Source organism: Erinaceus europaeus, chromosome 12, assembly GCF_950295315.1.
Source record: "Erinaceus europaeus chromosome 12, mEriEur2.1, whole genome shotgun sequence".
Lineage (NCBI taxonomy): Eukaryota > Metazoa > Chordata > Mammalia > Eulipotyphla > Erinaceidae > Erinaceus > Erinaceus europaeus.
This window is the reverse complement of record NC_080173.1, coordinates 24,759,780-24,781,876: the sequence shown is the minus strand read 5'-3', so window position 1 is coordinate 24,781,876 and position 22,097 is coordinate 24,759,780. Positions and strand designations below refer to the sequence as shown.

The 22,097-nt window shown below is 38.5% G+C and overlaps 1 protein-coding gene and 1 long non-coding RNA gene across 6 annotated transcripts in view; one reads left to right on the top strand and one right to left on the bottom strand.

The window, feature by feature from the left end:
• The window catches only part of ADAMTS9 (ADAM metallopeptidase with thrombospondin type 1 motif 9), a 196,666-nt gene that overhangs the window by 47,194 nt on the left and 127,375 nt on the right, over positions 1 to 22,097 (bottom strand). For 3 of the 4 annotated variants that reach the window (XM_060202966.1, XM_007520619.2, XM_060202964.1), the window contains 2 exons: positions 8,535 to 8,702; positions 814 to 987 (listed from right to left, as the gene is read on the bottom strand). In XM_060202966.1, the coding sequence (XP_060058949.1) occupies positions 814 to 987; positions 8,535 to 8,702 (342 nt within the window). The remainder of the gene's footprint in view (positions 1 to 813; positions 988 to 8,534; positions 8,703 to 22,097) is intronic. The other variant, XM_060202965.1, reaches the window with a different exon arrangement.
• Positions 867 to 19,636, top strand: LOC132541870 (uncharacterized). 2 transcript variants are annotated; one of them, XR_009552966.1, is made up of 4 exons: positions 867 to 1,004; positions 9,162 to 9,238; positions 16,450 to 16,565; positions 16,759 to 19,636. It is a non-coding gene; the product is annotated as an uncharacterized LOC132541870 (long non-coding RNA). The 2 variants fall into 2 exon arrangements; XR_009552967.1 differs by having other exon boundaries at positions 9,162 to 9,250.

The following is a 22,097-nucleotide window of genomic DNA, read 5'->3' as shown; positions in this document are numbered from 1 at the left end:
AAGTGGAAAGATATTCTGTGTTTATGGATTAGCATATTCCCCCCCTCATGAAAACTGGAAATGCTTCACTAATGAGTCAGGGTTTTTATCCTAGTACCTGTCTTCTAGGTGACAGCAAAAATCATGGGAGGAAGAAAAGCACAGAGTAGGGCAGTCGGGCAGTAGCACAGTGGGTTAAGCGCATGTGGCGCAAAGTATAAGGACCGGCATAAGGATCTCGGTTCGAGTCCTTGGCTCCCCATCTGCAAGGGAGTCGCTTTACAAGCGGTGAAGCAGGTCTGCAGGTGTCTATCTTTCTCTCCCCTTCTCTGTCTTCCCCATCTCTCTCCATTTCTCTCTGTCCTATCCAACAACAACAATAACTACAATAATAAAACAGCAAGGGCAACAAAAGGGAATATATAAATATTAAAAAAAAAAGAAAGAAAAGTACAGAGTAGGTACAACATACAGTTTGCCTTGTGGCCATCTGAACTAAAACAGAATGACCAAGTTTCAAGGCACACATTTAAAATAATTTTTCCATTCTCTCCTCTGAAAGTTATCTGGGCTTCATTTGTGTCAAGTCCTGTTAAAGTTTTACTGGAGTCTGCCAGACTTGGAACATTCAAGAACCCAGAGGAAGGAATTGCTTAAAAAGGAGGAGGTCTCTCACCCTGTCAGAATGAATTGCTTGCCCTCTGATAGCAAACCTTTTGGGAAAGAGCCAGCCTTGTCACTAAGCTTGAAGGTTTCACAGGAGGAACAGAAGTGATGTCAGCAAAGGGGTTGAGCAAAATGCCTGGCAGGTAACCTTTCCACGGCTTCACTTACTTCTTGCCATTCGTCTGCCCTCCACACGTAGAGAGGACATGGTAGGGCTTGGCAGGCACGCTCCGATTCTGGTCTGGTGTATGGGTTGCATGCTGACTCTCTGGATATCTTGTGTGTTCCCATTTGACAGTCCACATTCCTCCGCCGCACACCATGGCCACAGGACACAGAGCACTGAGAAGACAGAGTATGTAAGTGGGAGATTTGGCTTATTTAAGAGTGGGGGTGGGGGTGATGAGAGTGGAGAGGGTCACAGACATGGAGCATGCTCTCCTAATCCTAGTATGTGAGTTGTACAATTCTCACAAAGCTTTCTAATTCCCAAGATAATGTCTGAAATCTGGAATCCCACTGTTCCTCAATGTTGAATAAAGGAAGTACTGAGCTTTGGAAGAATCCCTAAAGTTAGCAAAAACTGTTGAAGGATGGAAGGGTTTGGGTGATATCATTAGCAACTGTCAACAGAACTTAAGAGTGCTGCAGTGGAAAATACAAATCCCAAATGATTTCTATCCTGGAGGAAATGAGGTGCTTGAAATTTGGAGAAACACAACTGTATAAGAAGAATTTCTGGCATATTAAAAGTAGGATCCAAGGAAATCACTAAAGATTTTAGAGCTTTCTTCCTACCCTCTTCTTGTCCTTATTCCTATTCCTGAAGATAGAGGAATTTGTTTTATGGGAGTCACTTAAGTATTTATATCTGTTTACACCCTTAAATGACTATATGAGGAATGAAAGCTGACAAGGAAAAAACATTTCCTTGGGCATAATGTTTTCAGCCCTTGAAAAATACTGTTAATCAGGCTGAAGTGTTTTGTTGACCAAGTTGCAAAACACTATATTAAATCTGCAATTAACTTTCCTCTAAATTAATTTTTTAATGATTTCCTCATTTCTGGGTTTCACAATCTCACTTATGGGCAAACCAAGAATTATTGTCTTTATTAAGGTTTTGACAGTCAGAAACTAATAGCAGCATTTGATTCAAAAGAACATTATTATATTTAGCTATTAAAAACTATTATCAAGTTTTTCTGATAGCTCAGCTTTCATTAATTTGTCAGGCTTGAGAAAACAAGCCTGAGATACATTAAAATCCCTTGCCTAAAAGGATGTCTTCTTAAAGAACAGTACCGCATTTTGGTATTTTGTAATTAGGAAGGAATTCTTGTCCAATTAACCTGCAGAATGATTCATCTTATTCTGAGGCTAATGGAAATTTACTACTGAGCGGCACACTTAAATGAATTCTGCTGAATATTAATGTTATTTCTATTTTAGATTTCATGAAAATTGGTGATAATATTTAGCAGGAAGCTTGGGAAATCACATCATTTCTGATGAGGAGCTTAAATGTTCACATTAAAGGTAGCTGAAGAGAAGGGAGTATTTTGAAGTAACATAGCTATTATTGTTTAAGTTTAATTGTATTGAAAGGATTGAATGAGTTTGTGACCTACTAGAAGCCAGATTTTTAAAGTAATTATGTCCTAGGTGGAATATGAGGGTTCCTGGAGACCAGTGACAGCCTAGTCTACAGAGAATAGCCATTTAATGCTCATGGGAATTACATGCAAAGTTCCCACAAATGAAACACTTGACATGAATGAAATGCATTACTATAGGAGTGACATAAAAGCTCAAGCATCACCATCACTCACTACAGGCAACAACAATCAAATACACTGGCTGTTTGAATTTATAGTCTTAAGGCATAAAAATGAATTTCTAAAACAATATCTCTAAATGAAAATACAAAGAAAGGATAAAAAGATCATACTGATTAAGAAAATCAATTTCATTTTGGCATAGGTCTGATACATCCTTTAAGTCTCTTTAAGGTTTTAATAATGCACAGAAAAATGAATCCCCTTAAAGACTTTTAAGTGTATACTATTCAAGTTACTAAGTACATGAAACCTCTTTTTGATGCTATTGTGACTGAGTAAATTACTTATGGTTCAATGAAAGCAAAGTATTAAGATCCATAAGTACCCAACATTAGAAAAATCATTTCCTATAATGTTCAATGATTTTTCACAAGACAAAGGCTCAGGAAGGTCCATGACACAATATATTATTGTGGATTCTGATTTACATAATGCTAAAGCCAGCTTTTGAACTAACACAATCAAATGTTTCTACAGGATTTAAATGCACAGTAAGGTACCGACTCTCCTTTGCTGAATGCTATATCCATGGTAATCTTGTGCAAAATTAAGTGCACTGCATCAGAGTCCCTCCTCTGTGTCCAATTCCTTTTCCTGTTCTGTCTCAGGGGAGGCAAAAATTTGCACACAGAGCCAGCCAGGCTTGTTTAGAGAATTCTGAGATTTGTGCTGAAACCCCATGAATAAAACAACATCAGAAAGACCTCTGTGTGACCCTGGAGGTGGTGATGTGTCTGTGTGCACGTGTGCATACTTAATTCTTCTTGTTCTGTTTAGTCCATCTTTCAGTTAGTTTGCAGAGGGAAAAGTTTGAGAAGTTTCTATTAATGTGTTTCCCCCACAGCCATTGTTACTGTCAGGCAGTCTATTAGTGCAGGTTTGAAAGTAGATATTTTTGGTTCTGAACTACTGAGTTGGGAGCTATGTTTCATCTCTCTGTACTCCCTACTGTGCAATACTCATATGCAGAACTTGTCATTTTAAGGAGGGACTCAGTGCTTATTTCCAGAACCTCTACGGTACTTCTGACGTTGGGAAAATTACAATACACACTTGAAAATATGTAAAAAGTTTTATATATACTTTCCCTAGAATTAATGCTAAAATTATGGCAGTGATATTACTTTGAAAAAGGAGTAAGGGGAGTTGGGCAGTGGCGCAGTGGGTTAAGCACACGTGGTGCAAAGCGCAAGGACCGGTTAGGATCCTAGTTCAAGCCCCTGGCTCCCCACCTGCAGGGGAGTCGCTTCACAGGTGGTGAAGCAGGTCTGCAGGTGTCTCTCTGTCTCTCTTCCTCTCTGTCTCCCCCTTCTCTCTCAATTTCTCTCTGTCTCTATCCAATAACAAATAAATAAAAAGAAAGAAAGAAAAAAGAAAAGCAGGTTGGAAAAGGACTATGTGAGCCTACTTGCACATTAACAGGAAAGTGATAACTGCAAACACTTATTGAGTATTTACGATGTGTTGGCCCTATACTTGAGTTTCTTAACCTGTTATTTATTTATTTACTTATTTATTTGCTGTTAGGGGCTGCTCTGTACATTGTAGGAAGTGCAGCAAATCTCCCGGCTTCTACCTACTAGATGCCAGTCATAACCCCTCTTCTCCATCAAATTGTGCCCACCAAAAGTGTCATTAGACATTGGTAAAAGTCCCCAGATATCCAAAATCATCTCTAGATGAGAGTTTAGTTCAAGATTGGGCCTTTTTACATAAATTACCATTTTCACTTACTAGCATGTCTTTTTGGTGGATATTCCAAAAATATAGCAAAGAACAGAATAATTATAACCCAAATACAAACTAAAAACCCTCCAATTCTTTCCTAAGAAAGGTGCCATAGCAACTGTGGACAAGAATTTGACTTGTAGCTTTAAAATATGGCACTAATATGATGCAGTATTTTTCTTTTCTTTTTTTATTTTTTTCACCTCCAGGGTTATTGCTGGGGCTCGGTGCCTGCACCATGAATCCACTGCTCCTGGAGGCCATTTTTTTCCTTTTTTATTACCCTGGTTCTTTTACCATTGTTGTGGTCATTATTATCGTTGTTACTGATGTCTTCGTTGTTGGATACGACAGAGAGAAATGGAGAGAGGAGGGGAAGACAGAGAGGGGGAGAGAAAGACAGACACCTGCAGATGTGATTCACCACCTGTGAAGTGACTCCCCTGCAGGTGGGGAGCTGGGGCTCGAACCGGGATCCTTTTATTATTATTATTTTTTTATTTTTTTTAAAATTTTTTATTTAAGAAAGGATTAATGAACAAAAACATAAGGTAGGAGGGGTACAACTCCACACAATTCCCACCACCCAATCTCCATAACCCACCCCCTCCCATGATAGCTTTCCCATTCTCTAGCCCTCTGGGAGCATGGACCGAACCGGGATCCTTATGCCGGTCCTTGTGCTTTGCACCACGTGTACTTAACCCATTGCGCTACCACCTGACCCCCGACGCAGTCTTTTGTACTACACTAGTGAGAGTATGGGTGAGAAGCCTCTGCTCAATTTAACATTAGTGCTTGTTGTGCAAACACAGCCAAAATTAACAGTACAGGTGACTAAGACAAGTCTGTTTCTGGCCAAGTACATATGACTTCCTTAATTTTCTGAAAGGACTCAAGTTAAACATTTGCCATGTTTCTCCATTAAATGCTTAAAGAATACTTCAGAATCAAACACCACACCAAATATGCCCTTTTGCAATTACAACAATAATGTTGGCCAACAATGACAGGTTTGTTATGTTTTGCTGTTACTATATGGCATTAGCAATGGAAGCACCTTTAAATATTGATTATTTCATTAAAGCCACTGATTGTAAGATAGTGAATTATAGTTTGCATTATTAAGCAAGAAAACAAGAACTATTGATTAAGTTGTGGCATTCCATAGAGTGTCAGCCTCATCCTGATGTCTTTTTTTAATTTTTATTTTTTATTATCTTTATTTGATAGAGATAGCCAGAAATTGAGAGGAAGGGGGAGTTTGAGAGAGAGACACCTGCAGCCCTGCTTCACCACTCGTGATGCCTTCTATCTGCAGGCGGGTACCAGGACTTGAACTTGGATCCTTATACATTTTACGTGCACTCAACCAGGTGTGCCATCACTCAGTCACCGATGCCTGAGTTTTTAAAGCATGATAAAGGCATGTGACACAGGATTGATGGATAAATCACTTGCACAGATTCATAATTGATGAGTGATGATCAAATGATACAGTTACTTTAATAAGGTCATTTATTTTTACCTTCATTAATAAAGTCTTCCCATAGGAATATGATACGTTGAAAACAATTATTTTTTTATAAAGTTTTTTATATCATGGGAAAAGAATCTCCACATTTATCAATTTGGTGCTGATTTTTGTTTTTAAAATTCAAGGCCACCCTTTAGATCTTGATCAAAATCTTTGAAACAAACTGAACATAAACTTTTAAAACAAAATATTATATTTAGTTAGGTTGCTATACAGTAAAAGCTCTAATTTGGGGGGAGGAAAATCCAGTATTTTCAAAATATAGAGAAATAAATGTTCCACTTTAAATCTTAAAACACTAATTTTCAGTGTTTTAAAAAAATTACTACAGCTATGCCAATCTTTTACCTTGATGTTCTATACTTCTTAGTATTGCCAGACATTTTGACATGATGAGAAATTGCAATAATTATGCTTCCTACTTTGAAGGAATGGTAACTAGAATACAGCTATGAGCAAAAAAATCCTGGAGAACCAGATATAAAATCTTCTATTATTGTGAATGGATAATCACCACTCTTGCTTTAACATTGCTGTTTGAGGGATATACTGGGCTACTGCTGAATTATTAGTAAATCAACAACCTTTAATCATGAACACTGTATTTCTCCATCAACCAGTGCACCTGATTATTTTTATATACATTTCTAAACTGCACAATATTTCTTTAAAAATGTATTTTTACCCAGGAATCACCTTGTATTTATGGATTTTATAACTTATTTCTACATATCAAGTCAGGGTATTACAAAGATAGCCATGGACCATTACATTACATAACATGTTTATGCTCACATTTCTCATACAGGTGACTTGACTTTTCTAAGCAATCTTTCTGAATAGGTGCAAACCTTTCTGGGAAGGCATTTTGATAGTCCTTATATTAAATCCCTTATATGAATGCCCTCCCCATTTAAATCTAACCATCCCATGCTTGTGAGCTATTTTAGATTTTCCATCTTGATGGCAGAATATTAGAGTGAAAGTTTCTCTCTATCAATAATAAATAAGAACCTGCAGGGGGAAAGCTTCATGAGCAGTGAAGCAGGCTGCAGGTGTCTATTTCTCCTGCCCCTCTCAATTTCTTTCTGTCTCTATTCAATAATAAATAAATACATAAAATAACGAATGAGAAAATCTTTTAATAGCATTTTTATTGAATAAATTGGCCTTTGAAGTGAGCACCATTTATTATGCTCTAAGCTTAAATATTCAGAGCATGATGAAAATTGATAAAGTGAGTAGAGACCAAAGAACATAAAAGAATCAGAGCATAAAAATTTGTAAGAGGACAAGCTAATTAGTGCGATGTTTTAAATAGTTCTACCTGCAGGCTTTCACATTAATTATATAGCTCTAAAAATAAAAAGGCTAGAAGTTACAAATGATAGCAGTCACTCACACAAAGCAAGGATGACCAATATGAAAGACCACCTTGAGATCTTCCTTGAAAAGATTGCTGTTCTTAAGGAAGTCAGAGGAAGAACTAGCTCTGAATTAGCAAAGACACTTTGCACTGTTAAAACAGTAGCAAAGAATGGTCATTATGAATGAAGGCCAGGAGTGAGATGAGATTACTCTGCTGGGGCATATCACCACCCATGCCTGTGATGTGGTATTTGGCTGGGAGTTATGGGGGACACTGACACCAGCTCAGGGCACTGAAGAAAAGGTCACATTTCTAGAGGAGTTTTCCATTATGCTGAACTAGAGCGTTCTCAAATCTTTTTTATATTAACATAGTTGTCAAAGGTTTCTCTGGGGTCTTAGGAATCTATTCATAATTCAGACTCAGGAAACAATCAATTCTAGAGGCCACCAAATTTGAATCTGATTTGCTATTGATTCTCAGAAGAATCTGCATGATGCTTTACTACTTGGGAGAAGCACATTCAGTAAAACCTAACTGCATCCAATTAATAGTGAAAAGAATTAACATTAACTACAGAATATTTGAAAAGAAATTGAGCCTTAGTACTTTTAAACAAGTACCTTCAACCAAGGTGAGAAAAGGAACAGTGTGCAGTGACATGATCTAATTTAAAGATGAGATGTGAGTCACTTTGGTTCACACATCAGCTGTTTATGAGTAAACAAAAACTTCTAAAATTCCATGTTTAATACAACAAGAAGATTCCTACATCCCGTCACTGACCAGATCCCGAGTGTTTAGAATTAGTGGGTCTAGCTGTAATTAGTTTTTTGGCTATTCATCCCCCTCCCACATCTGATATGCCTATCACACTTCATTAAACAAAACATTCCTCTTGAGAACCTGTCAGATGTTAGATCCCTGAGCTAATCATTTGGCATTCATTATTGCATCAGACACTCATAAGAACTATATGAACAAACTCAAGGTTGCATAGCTAGAAAATGAGAACTTTTCTGTCTGCCCCTGCTTGTGTTGTAATAACCAAACATACAGAGAAACGGTCCCTAATATTTTATATTGGTAACCCTTTCTCTAAAAATCTCAAAAGTAAATTCAGATTCAAATACTGTAAGGCTACTACTGCTAGAAGTCTGACATCTACACCTAATACACTTAGAACCTATTTTCACCACCACTATAAAGCTGATCTGAGCCAAAGCATCAAACACTAAAGCCACTGGCAAAGATCCTACATCTAATAAGTATTCTGACATAAAAATGGGCACCTCCCTGTTACTGAGATCTCTTCTAGCAAAGTAAAAATCATTCAGAGAAATGCAAGCCAACACTGGAGCCAGCCCCATAGTGGAAGTTAAGGAAGCAATGGTAGAGGAGAAGCATCGCTCACCTGACTCCAAGCGCCAGCCTTCCATTTGGGGCATCTTCCTCCTCGGCACTTTCTGTGCCCACTTGGCTTAGCAAGGTGTTTACAGTAATCACTTTCTAAATGGCTTCCATCTTTTGCCATGCAGTAAACATTTCGTTGTTTATGCCCTCGACCACAAGAGACAGAACACTGAAATATAAAGCAAGGGCAAGGTTGTTTTTTTTTTTTCTTTTTATTACATAGTGTTTGATTTAAAAGAAAGAAAAAAAACCCTGTCTGATGAGATGTTAAGATTATGCCTGGTAAGAGGCATCGTTCCCCAATTCCCACCAACGCTTTGAATAACCTCAAAATTCAACATGGAAGAAAGGTAGCATTGGGGAGAAAAGACTATAACAATCCTGTTTGGTACTTCAGGGCCATTCAAGAGTGTGGGTACCTACTGATAATTCAGGTAAAAGTTAAAGCCCATATACCTGAAATTTAAAGAAATCCTACTATAAATTATAGTGAGTCCTTTCCCATATCTTACTCTATGCAATCTCTAATAGAAGTATTTAATTAACAAATGCCCTGTGAATTCCTAAAATGCAACGTGTCCAATTTCTTAATTAAGTGACTTAAGGAAACTTTTCTACCACATTCCAGGCAATAAATACTCATTTTCCCAGTCCACTGGGGAAGAGGGGAAAAAGGCTTATATTCCTTATGTTAGAAGCTAACAGGTAAGCTACTAGGTAAGTCTTGCCAATTTGGGGGAGGAGGCATTTACCTTTCAACTTTGATCTGCAGGTTCACTGAGCTGATTTAAATGTGACCTTGTCTGACCACATCTCAGAAATTTCACTTTGATTTCAGATTAGGTTTCTCAGAAAGGTTCAGGAATCAAAGTACCCATGGAGTCAGGATAAAAATTTGAGATGACAGCTTTTTGTAGAACAAACAAGAGGCTGGCCCCAATGAGTGCACTGAGATATTCAATGTGCATTGCTTCATTAGTGATTACAGAAGTCATTACCACTTGGATCGTAAGTTTGCTGGCTAAGGTTTTCAAGACACATTACTTCACAATATAACATTCTTGATTTTTAGAGGGGAGTAAGTTTAAGAATGATGAACAAAATGTGAAAAGCAACGTAAAGAGATTTCAAGTGTCATTTCCTTTAACACAAAATTTCTTATTTGCCTCAACTTTGTGATTTTTGTTAAATTACCAAAGTATCCTTTTATGCTTAATAGATAAGTAGTACAGAGTAGAACATGCAGCCTAATATTAATTAAACCATTATTAGCAACCATATAACCAGACTCAAATGTATACCATCCATAAAAGTGACAGACATGTTTTTAGTAAACACAAACCATTATAAAATTTTCAATTCAGCTAGTAGAGGAATTTAAAATATGTATGCTAATAATGTTTGGCTGTAACTTTTCACTTTAGGATATGGAAACACTGTTATTTTCATTAGTATTTTATTTCATGAGTATTATAACTTAGAGTAGTTATTCTGGGAATCAGAATGTATCAGACTATACTGTGTAGAGAGAAAGAGCTCAAGTTGAGTATCTACAGAAAATCCAAGGGAGTTGGGCAGTAGCGCAGCGGGTTAAGTGCCCGTAGCACACAGTGCAAGGACCAGCATAAGGATCTCAGTTCGAGCCCCCGGCTCCCTACCTGCAGGGGAGTCGCTTCACAAGCGGTGAAGCAGGTCTGCAGGTGTCTATCTTTCTCTCCCCCCTCTGTCTTCCCCTGCTGTCTCCACTTCTATCCAACAATGACAACATCAATAACAACAATAATAACTACAACAATAAAACAACAAGGACAACAAAAGGGAATAAATATTTAAAAAAATTTTTAAAAAAGAAAACCCAAAATATCTACCATTCTACCTCTAGTGCTGTATGTAGCCTTTACAGCCTAAGGATTTGTGTATATAATTTTTTTTTTTTTTTTGCTTCTAGGGTTAGTACTGGGGCTCAGTGCTAGCACTACAAATCCACTGCTCCTGAAGGCTATTTTCCCCATTTTGTTAGCCTTGTTATGGTTGTTATTGTTATTGTTGTTATAGCTATTGTTAGTTAGGACAGAGAGAAACTGGGAAAGGAGAGGAAGACAGAGGAGGAGAGAAAGACAGATACCTGCAGACCTGCTTCACCTTTTGCAGTGGAGCAGTGGATTTGTCATGTAGACAGCAAGCCCCAGCAATAACCTTAGTAGCGAAGGAAAGAAGGAAGGAAGGAAGGAAGGAAGGAAGGAAGGAAGGAAGGAAGGAAGGAATTGAGAATTGAGGATATATTTCTCTTTAGGAAATAGGATAAACAATACAAATGCTTAATTAAGGTAAAAAAGGCAGAGGTAGTTGTTTTGGAGTAGTCAAATGAACTCAATGACAATCTATTATGAGGAGTCATTTCCAAGTATATTCCTTAATGGAGAGAACTGATGCTGTGACCACTGGGAGAGATAGCCTAAAAGCACACAACAATCTATAAACAGTAGAATTAGAGAAAACACATTCTTGCATTCATTAAGTATCCAGGTACAACTCTAGGACCTTACATGTACTATTTAATTTAATCATAACAAGAACCATAGAGTTGGGCTATAACTGTAGACAACTAATGTTATAAAAATGATGTAACCAAACACTTTATACCTGCTCATTCCCACATGACACTAGCCTTATGCATAAATGCCTGCTGGAATAACAGCAGCACAATGAATACAGTTAAATTAGTAATTATATCACTGACAACAATCACCTGTGGTACAACCAACATCACTGTCTATAAAATACAGACAGGTGAGAAGTCTGGGCAGTGGTACACCTGGTTAAATATACATGTTACTATGTACAAAGACCCAGGTTTGAGCCCCGCTCCCCACCTAAAGGGGAGACGATTCATAAGCAATGAAGTAGGTCTGCAGGTGTTTCTGTTTCTCTCTTCCTCTCAATCTCCCTTTCCAATCTCAATTTATCTCTGTCCTATTAAATTAAAAAAGGGGGAGGGTAGCTGCTGGGAATGGTGGATTCCTGTCTGGGCACCAAGCCTCAGTGATAACCCTGGTGGCAATAAAAAAAATAAAGACAGGTGAAATAATTTTAAAGGAATATGAATATTTTAAAATATTTTAAATAGCCAGGTTAATTGTAACACTTCCATTTTTCTTACTTGGAGATTTGAGTAGAATTGCCTTGGGGGAAAAAAAGCAGAATGAAATATTTTAGCATGACTTAGTGCACTTAATATTAACCTAAAATTGTTAAGATCTAAAAGATAGTAGGAAATTCTTATGAAATCTAATCTGATAGCAAACACTTTTCATTTCAAGTTTTCTAGCTTGCCAATAAAGAAAGCAGCTGCTTATGGGAAGTTTCATATCTAACAAGCTTATCAATGGGCCTAGTATACTGCGTAAAGACACTGTCATGTTGATAATCAATTAAGCATAAGTTTTAGCTCTTATATTTTGAGGGAAATTTCCATTTGATTGTTTCCAGCCCTTCTCCCAGAATTGACTTTTGTATCAATGTGCAACACTGGGATATAATAGATAAATTTAGTACATCACTCAGTATAGATTTTTTTCTTGGCTATATGTCAGGATTGTCTTGCACTGGGGAGTATTTAATTTCCTAAATTTTCAGCCGAGTCTTCTGTTTTGCCAACAGAATCATTTTTTTTCTTCTGCGGAAACCACCTAAGTTTTAAAGAGAATAACTACTTCCCTCAACTTTGAGCAAAACTTCCTAATGCCTAGACTCTCACATTTTTTGTTTTTGTAAGACTGTTCAAAGGGATGTTTATGGCTAAGTTTTGCTCAGATATTGCTATAGCACTTTGCACTAACCAGTGTATGAGTCTGAAATCACTCATGTTCACTCAAACAGAAGAGACACAACTCAAGCCATCAACAGTCCGCTATTCTCTATCAGAGCTTGTCCTCTCTGGAGTGACAGCTCTACATATGGTGCAGACTTGGGTCTGCTATTCTGTCCCTGGTTTTGGAAATGCCTGCATGGTTTATTTCTCTTAAATTCAGAGGCACAGTATCTTAGTCACCAGGAAACCAGCAAACAGTCCTGTGTGTCTGCCTGTATGAAAGGGCTCTGAGAACGGTATTCCCAGGGTTTCCCAGGCTTCTGAAGACCTAACTATCAAGATGAGAATGGAGGACCACAATAAAAGTAGTAAGGACACCAAAAGGAACAAAGAAAAGGAAGGTGGAGATCAGGGCCCAAAAGGTCTTGGATGGGGCTGGAAGATGTTAGAATTCAGAGGAAGTAGTGTGAGAGAGTATGTGATAGAGTGAGAGTATGAGTGTGTGTACACATATCAGGGCTGCTCAACTTCAGTGGATAACTGAAGCATACAGGTGAATGGATGATCCAGGAGGACAGCACTAGCGCACAAGCTGGGCACAGCTCTTTATGGCTATATACTCTCTACTTCTCAAGTCATACAGGTACATAAGGTTCTATTTATGAGAGGTGTGTTATGGAAGATGCAAATCAATCATTCCATATTTCCAACCACAGGTTTAAGGGACTACAGCACAGAAATAAGGAGGAACTTGAAAGGTCAAAAGAAGGATCTTATCCCAAAAGTTATGACCAAGCAATACTCTCCTGATCTAAGGATTATTGACACTTAGATAACTATCTGTCTAAGACTGATGGGCAGATTCAGTGTTAAGACAGGAGACTATACTAATTACTACTCAAGGCCAGGGTGCAGCAGAGCTAGGCTCAGTCACAGCAAAATTAGTCCCCAAACTACCAATATTTTCTTCCTTGCTCTATATTGAAGAGAGTGACTAGTTAAGACTAGTTAAGAAAACAGACTGCTCACCTCCCTATTCACTGCATCAGCAGAAAATGAGAATCTCAAAGAAATGTCTCTTTAGACTATTTCAGAGACTTCTGGTTCCTTAATTTCCTAAGAAAGAGAGAGGCTCTACAATATATTTCATATTTTAGCACTTTGGGAAGACAGACACTATAGAAAGCAAATATGCACTTATACAATCACACAAATACATGGTTGTCCCATAGTTAAAGTTACACCCCCCCCCATGCCCAGAACAGTTAACCCTTGGGGTCTTCTTGGTACAACAGGGTAAATAATTGCTTCCCACTCACTTTGAATGACATTTTTGCACGGTCACAAGTGAAAGCTTGTAAATTCTGGCCTGCTAATTAACAAATGACTCATATCTCAAATTTTTGAGCTGTAGGGTACCTCAAAAGTTACTTTGCCCATCTATTTATTTTGCAATCTTAGCAGCAGAAGAAAGAATACATGGAATGGTGTAAGGCACACAGCAAGGAAGGAAGAGACGCAGGCTGATGACTAGTATACAATCTTACTTGGTACTAATTGCTCTGACAATTTGTAGCTAGGTTCCAGTGTTCTGCATGTTGCAGAACTAACTGAACATGACCAAACTTTTCTTCCCAAGGCAATTAAACTCACACAGAGGTAGCAAGACAGAGACTAATAAAGAAGGCAGAGATCCTGGGAGTCGAGCAGTAGCGCAGCGGGTTAAGTGCAGGTGGCGCAAAGCATAAGGACCGGCATAAGGATCCCAGTTCGAGCCCCCGGCTCCCCACCTGCAGGGGAGTCACTTCACAGGCGGTGAAGCAGGTCTGCAGGTGTCTATCTTTCTCTCTTCTCTCTGTATTCCCCTCCTCTCTCTATTTCTCTCTGTCCTATCCAACAAGGAAGACATCAATAACAACAACAACAATAACTATAATAATAAAACAACAAGGGCAATAAAACAAGGGCAACAAAAGGGAATGAATAGATAAATAAATATTTTTTAAAAAGAAGGCAGAGATCCTATGCTGTAGGCTTTGAGGACTGCCTAGACCATTATGAACAAGAGTAAGGGTAACCAAGAGGTGGCTGTATACATATCAGTGTATGAATGTCACAGCTCACTCTACCAGATGCATACCACCACCATGCTCTAAGATGCAGTACTTCAAGGCACAGGTTTTGCAGTCAGACAGGCTTATGCTAGAATACCATTTGCCATTTACTATGGTGCCATTTGTGACAAGTTACTTCTCTCAACTCTGATATGCAAAATGGGATGACAGCACTACCTATACTCAATAGTTATATTACAATTGAGTGAGACAATGTGTAGAGACAGAACTCTTGGTATTTGGGCTGACAGTGCAGAAGTACACAGTCACTATCACCCATCTCCCAGGACCAGGACGCAGTTGCAAGGCTAGTATATACTTTTTTGTCATTGGCAGGACTTCACTGCTCTGGGTTAATTTTTTAAAGATGGATAGAGAAAGACAAAGACAGAATGAGAGGGAAAGATACCACAGCACCAAAGTTTCCCTCACCACCTGGGGGCCTGACTAAAATCTGGGTTGAATATAGGACAGAGCAACCTCATTCTCTAAAGGACTTATTTTGTAGGACTCAAGGTGAGTATTTTTTTTTAAAGATAGTTTATGGGGCCAGGTGGTGGCACACCTGGTTGAGCACACATGTTGCAATGTGTAAGGACCCAGGTTTGAGCCCCCCGGTCCCCACCTGCAGGGGGAAAGCTTTGCGAGCGTCTTTCTGTCTCTTTCCCTCTCTGTCTCCCTCTTCCTCTCGATTTCTGACTGTCTCTATCCAATAAATAAATAAAGATAAGAAAAAAAGGAAAAAATGAAAGTTTACTTAACAATCTAAGATTTATATTCTAATGTAAGCCTTTTGTTGGAATAAGGAGAGAATAAGTCTGGCAAATTTTCACCCATGTGAACAAGTGAAAAACTTCCCATGTTCAACTATAAACAGAACTCCAGAGAAGACTCAGAAGATGAAGATTCCTGATATTCCATAGGATCCCTTCTACTCCTCTGAGTAATATAATCTCTTCTTGCTTTAGAAAGACTGATGACAAGTAATAAAAAGGGATATGAATTTCTTTTCTACTCCGTATTTCCTGTTCACACTTATTATCTCAAGTACAACAAAAGATGTATGTATATATACGTATATATTAACATACACATATGTATCTCTACATTTTCTTTAAATGTCCTTTTCTTTTAGAGTCTATCAGTGCCTAACATTGCAGAATACACATTTACTTCCCTGTAGGAGGGGCCACAGACTTCTGTCAAAATGCACATCTCCTCATTGGCAGATGCAAACACATTTACAGGGGTTAGGGAATGGTGGGGCTTCTCATAACACAAGAATGGCTCTGAACTGGGGCATCAGGGAACCACAGTGACTGAAGAGGAAGAACAGAAGGCTTTGCCAGAAAACAAGGGCTCTGACTTCAGGGCGTAAAGCCAGTGTTGACAGGCCTGCCTGATGGCTGTTTATGTCCAAGACCACCACGACACTTATTTCCATTTTAAGGAGCTGAGAAAGCACGAGATTGGCAGGGAACACCATGAAAGAAAGCGGATGTGGGAGTCACGGTCATCCCAGCTGGATGGGGCGTTAGGCCATCTTTCCATCCCCGTTGCCCCCACTCCAATTCCCGCACCACCCAGCCTTTGCAATGCTACAAAGGTTTAAGAGTGTGGGAAAAAAAGAATTCAGATTCACATGTCAACTCTTAGAGAACACTTGAAGGTTGTTGTCAATACTACAGCTAAGTAGGTGGCCCTGCATATGCCTCACAAAGGGGTGGGGGAACCTATGTTCTCTGAGAGGTGCTTAGATCCCCCTGACTCCCATAACCCTGAGGAACTATAAGGCACTCCAGTTGCCATTAATCTTATGATAAACCATTGAAGAAGGCAGTATCACTTTATAACATTTAGTAAAGCATAATAAAACTTTTTTTAAATACAAAATTAAAGCATATGAAACTGATTATGCAAGTAATAAAACCCACATAGAGGTTCTCTTTGTCCTGTTAAAGTGTAACCAAAACATTTCTTTCTCCTTACAGAGGCTACAAATAAAATTCCAAGTAAATCTGAAAGAGTAGGCCTGAATACATTCTATCACAGCTACAACAGTGGTGTACTCGAGAATTTGAGGTATCACCAGGCCCTGTTACACCTAGTAAGCATTCTGATTCCCCATGCCTAATAATATCGCTTATTTTTGTCACTAGAAATCCAATGTGCTAATCATTTTGCTACAGAGCCAAATATAGCTTAATTTTAAAGGCTTTTTCCTTCTTTCAAGATTACACATTATTTGTAACACGCCTTGAGCAGACTAATGATACTGGCCTTTTTTTTTTTTTTTTCAGAAAAGAGGCAAAGATGGTTATAAGGACTCAAACTTTGTGCTTGCCACTGGAGTATTAATAAAGAAATCCGAAGACAATGTGAGATATTCACTCCAGGATTTTTACTTCAGCTGCTCCAAAGGTGAATGAGAAAGTGTCTGGATGTGTAATCAGTGCAGGAGTTATAGCTAGTGGGACTAGGAACCAAAAGTCCTTGGCATTCTGAAGGTGGACTGTGACTGAAAGCCCAAGATGGAGGCTTCCATTGTCTTCCTCCCTTCTCCTTCTTTCCTATTCTGCTCCGGCCACACTGATCTCCTTCTCATCTATGGCATGTCTAGTGTACTGTTGCCTCTGGGCCTTTTTTTAATTTGCGGGGACGTGTTAATGTTTTACAGTTAACAGTAAATACAATAGTTTGTACATGCATAACATGTCCGAGTTTTCTACATAACAATACAACCCCCACTAGGTTCTCTGCCATCCTATCCCAGGACCTGAACTCTCTCCCACCCCCAACCCACCCCAGAGTCTTCTACTTTGGTGCAATACATTGCCTCTGGGTTTTAACCTGTCATTCTGTCCCCCTGGATACCACATTACTTATTTTTGTGTTTTCCTCTATCTTTACTCAAAGACCACTTTTGTAGAGACTTGCCAGGCTGTCTTAAAAGTCCAATTCCAGGGGGTCGAGCGATGGAGCAGTGGGTTAAGTGCATGTGGCGCAAAGTGCAAGGACCGGCGTAAGGATCCTGGTTCGAGCCCCTGGCTCCCTACATGCAGGGGAGTCGCTTCACAGACGGTGAAGCAGGTCTGCAGGTGTCTATCTTTCTCTCCCCCTCTGTCTTCCCCTCCTCTCTCCATTTCTCTCTGTCCTATCCAACAAAGAACAACATCAACAATGGCAATAATAATAACCACAACGAGGCTACAACAAGGGCAACAAAAGGGGGAAAAATGGCCTCCAAGAGCGGTGGATTCATGGTGCAGGCACCGAGCCCAGCAATAACCCTGGAGGAAAAAAGAAAAAAAAAAGTCCAATTCCCATTTACTTTTCTATGCTATCTACTACTATCTATCCTTTTATTTATGATTTTCCACAGCATTTATCACATTCTTTCACAGTAATATAGTTGACTCCTTTTGTTCTGTTTTGCTTATTAATTACAGATTATCTCCTCTTGCACACTAGAATATAAGCCTGATGAGTTTCAGGATTTTTGTCTGTTTTGTTCACTGCAATATGCCAAATAATTTGAGCACTGTCTGGTTTATAGACAACACCTAAGTACTTGTGGAATACACAGTTGAATCCAAGAATGAGTGAATGATACTACTGAATAGGACCTAGAGCTACTTACCACATAAGATTTCTAAGGATTAAGCAAGCATTTTGCACAATGTTAAGATCATTGTAAGGACCAAATAAAAAACAACTGCCTTTTCCTATCTCCTGTGTCCATCCAGTCCCAAACTAGCTAAGTACTTCTGTGGTTTAACATTTAGCTCATTGTTAAAGAACTAAATACTGCACGGAGAAAGTATACCTGAGAATGTGATAGATTATAGGTGGCAAGTGGTAGAAGCTGGAAAATTTTAATACTAGACCACCTTGCATAGTACTATGAACATTTTAGCTCTAAGTCAGAGAGCCTACCACATACTCTAAAATTCACATAATTTTGTCTGCCTAAATATGTTACTTTAAGAAGATACTTTTACCTGATGTGGGGGAGGGGTGTGGCTATACAGAGTAAAAACAGTACAAAGGAATGTAGTGGACAAGGATGGGTTCTATTTAAGTCAAATACTATATATATATTCTAACTGAAAAAAATTAAGAATACAAGACTGAAAACTCACACTTTTATTAAAAACCAGTACATCTAGGTTTGAACTTGACTTTTTTAAAAGCTCTCTTTCATTTAAAATAGATTACCAAAATGTAGGATTTCCAAGACTACAAAATTAACATGAAGTGTGAGATTTTGAAATCAATAGAATCAAACCACCACCATCATCTTGAAAATTAACTTCAGGCTAGCTACCATCAACTTTCTCTATGAAGTGGGTGGTTTTTATCCAAGTATTAGGTACAGGTCATGTCCATAAAGACCTAGTTTGATTAGTCCAACAGACTTTTTTCTTATAGATGTACTAATTCACATGATTCTAGGTTGCCGAATGTAATCCAGTGGACATCAGGCCTTTTCAGAGATCTGGACTGAGAACACTGAGTGGGCCATGCCCAATTTTTGAATTCTTAAAAAAAAATTCAAAGCCAAATGAAGTGCTAAAATGGATCTATACAAAAAATGAGAGAATATTCAGCTCTCTCATTTTTCATAAGTAAAACAAAACAAAACCTGTAACCTGGCTAAAAACCTCTGGAAAAAACATTTAGATCCTAAGGGCTCAATTTTACTAGCTTTTTAAAAAGCTGAGAAAAGCAAAATTGATCTCAACTAGGACAAAAAGATATTTCTTTCATGTGCCACGAATCAAAATCAGCATTACTTGATGTTTTGAAAGCCCTATCAGTAAGGAAATAGAAAAGCACTGGGCTTGGGGATTGGTGAGGTCTGGGTCTAAGAATTGTATGAGATTTGGAAGTTTACATAGCCTCCTTGGGACTCACTTCTCCTAGCTGCATAGTGAATTTAATAGAGTCTGCTTTACAAGGACTATATGACAATTAGTAATAATATATTAAAAACATCAGATCCAAGGCTTGGCTCAGAGCAAATGCTCAGTAAATGGGAACCCTTGTTATTCTTTCTCTACTTCCAGTCAAATCTTTCTAAGTGCAGATGTGTGTGCCATAACAAGGCATAACAAGACATAATAAAGCCTGTAAGACAGCTGGTCATTAATTGAGTAACTGTGATCTGAAGACAGAGAAGAAAACTTTAGTGGCTGCTATACCTTCTCTTAGGTTTAGAAAAGAGCTGCATATGCTCAGTTTATAGTCTACAATTACTGGTAAGATTGTAATGAGGGTAAAGGAAAAATTAAATTTCTAATTTTAAAGGTTTTTTTATCACTGGCAATTTAAGTTTCCAATTAATTCTGGAGTGTGGCTCCTACTTGATTTATGGAGAACCAAGATCTTCTACATTGGGCACGAGAGTGAAGTCTTCATTTCTAAAATAAACTTTCTGCAATCTTGCACCAAATAAAATTTAAACATTGTGGAAAAAGCCAATAGTCCTTTACAATTTAAGATCCACCATAAAACTTCTTAGGTTGATGACAGTGTCTTGGATTCTTTTTCTCTTTCTTTCTTTCTTTTTTTTTTCTTTTTGGCCTTTCATCTAGTGATATATTTCTTCTCTAGTTTCAAAGCATTGGAGCCACTAATAGTATTTACTGCCATCATCATGACCTTTTTAAGGACAAGAATGGAGACTGATTCTCCTTTTAGGCCTAGAGCTACATCATCTAAAATGTCCTATTTCACACAATACTGCCATTCTAAATGTGCATATGGTTTTGTGTGCAATGTGAGGGTTGGAGTGGGTAAATATAGTGTTTTCATTTGTGAAAGCAGGCAAGATCTGCAAAGTGGAAAGGAGAGTTCTGAAAAGGAGAGTTCTGAGTTCTTAAGGGATAACTTAAGACCTTTTTGCCCCAGAAGTTCATATACTGAAAAGACAAGTTAATGGCACACATCTGAAAAAGCTGATCACCTTACACATGGTTTCCTCTGATGGGTTAAAGAAAAAATGGAATGTGAAATCCCGTGGTCTCTCCAATGTAATGATTTATCTTCCCTGAGAGGAGGAAGGGAACAATTTTATAACCTCAAAGACTTCTCAGACTCAAGAAAAAAAAAAAAGAACTTCATAGTTTCATCAAGCATAGTTGGGAAATGCTGTGGGCTCCTCCCACCTAACACACATACACGTGTGGAAGGAAAGGTTTTGCTCTAAAAATTCCACAGAACTACAGGGGTGGGGAGGTGACAATGTCTGAAGACATTTCTGGTTATTATAACAAAAAGCGTCTGCTATGGCTAACTGGTAGAAGAGACTGAGGATGCTGTTAACTTTCTTACATAGCACAAGACAGCCCCTAAATAAAGAATTATCTGGTCCCTGTGCTGGTAGTGCTCAGAAAGCCTGACTCATGCCTATTTACAACCCAGTGATACTTTCTGTACTGCCTGATAGGTCTCTAATCAGAAGTGTGTCCCTATACTTTGTAGACAGAAGCACTAGGATGGACCCTATAGTATAAAAAAAAAAAAAAGGAGCAGGGATATAGCACAGTGATAGAGCATATGCTTTGTATGTGTTGTATGTGTGAGCACCTACATTCAATCCCTGGCACACACACACAAAAAAAAGTCCCAAAAAGGAATTCTTAAATATCAGCTCTAATACCAATGCCTAGACATGACTGAACCATCACATATGTGCAAATTGTGCCATGGATAAGGGAAGCAGCATTTGAGACAAGATTACAAGGGATGGATGTCTCTATCTATCTATCTATCTACCTATCTATCCATCCATCAAGGGATGGGTATCTATCTACCTACATATCTATCCATCCATCCATCCATCCATCCATCCATCCATCCATCTATCCATGCAGTGCTTCAGTGCTGTAAGGATGATCCAAATATTGCAAACACATAGGTAAAGCCCTTGTTTTCTTGGAATTTCCAGCTTTGGGGGCAATATAGTAGCTCACCCTATAGAGTGCACACCTTACCATGCATGAGCACCTGGGTTTGAGCCCCTGATACCACACAGGAGCACCATGCATGACACCAGAGGAAGCTTCAAGAGTGACAGAGCAGTGCTGTGGTACCTCTCACTGATCTCTCTCCCCCACTTCTCTATCTCTCTGTCTTATCTAAAATTGAAAGAAAAAAGAATCTGCCAGGAGTCTTAGAAATATGCAGGCATGAGTTCTCAGTGCCAAAGAGAGAGAAAATAAATAGCAGTTACATTTATGTCTTTCTTCCAATTGATTACCCCTGCTAAAGCTGTCCCTCAGAATGTATACTGATCACAGCTGGACTTTCACAACATCCAATAGTTCTGATCCTCTCTGCCTCATGCCATGAGTGGCTCTGATTCTTGGTTTGTAAATTGACAGACTAGCAAGACAATTTTGAGATCTATTTTCAGCTTATCTTTAAAAATCTGACTGATCCTGATGACTTCTTGGAATGTCATATTAGCATTTGATGGAGTTTTTAACTCTCCAGAGAGAAGTTCTTTCTGGTAGCAAGTCAGGGTTACTCCTCAAAACTTGTGATGGTGACTTCAACTTGTCTTTTGATAATAATGATGCCTTCATCTTCTTACGGCTTCTCAACTTTGATACTACTATTTTGACTTTTTGAG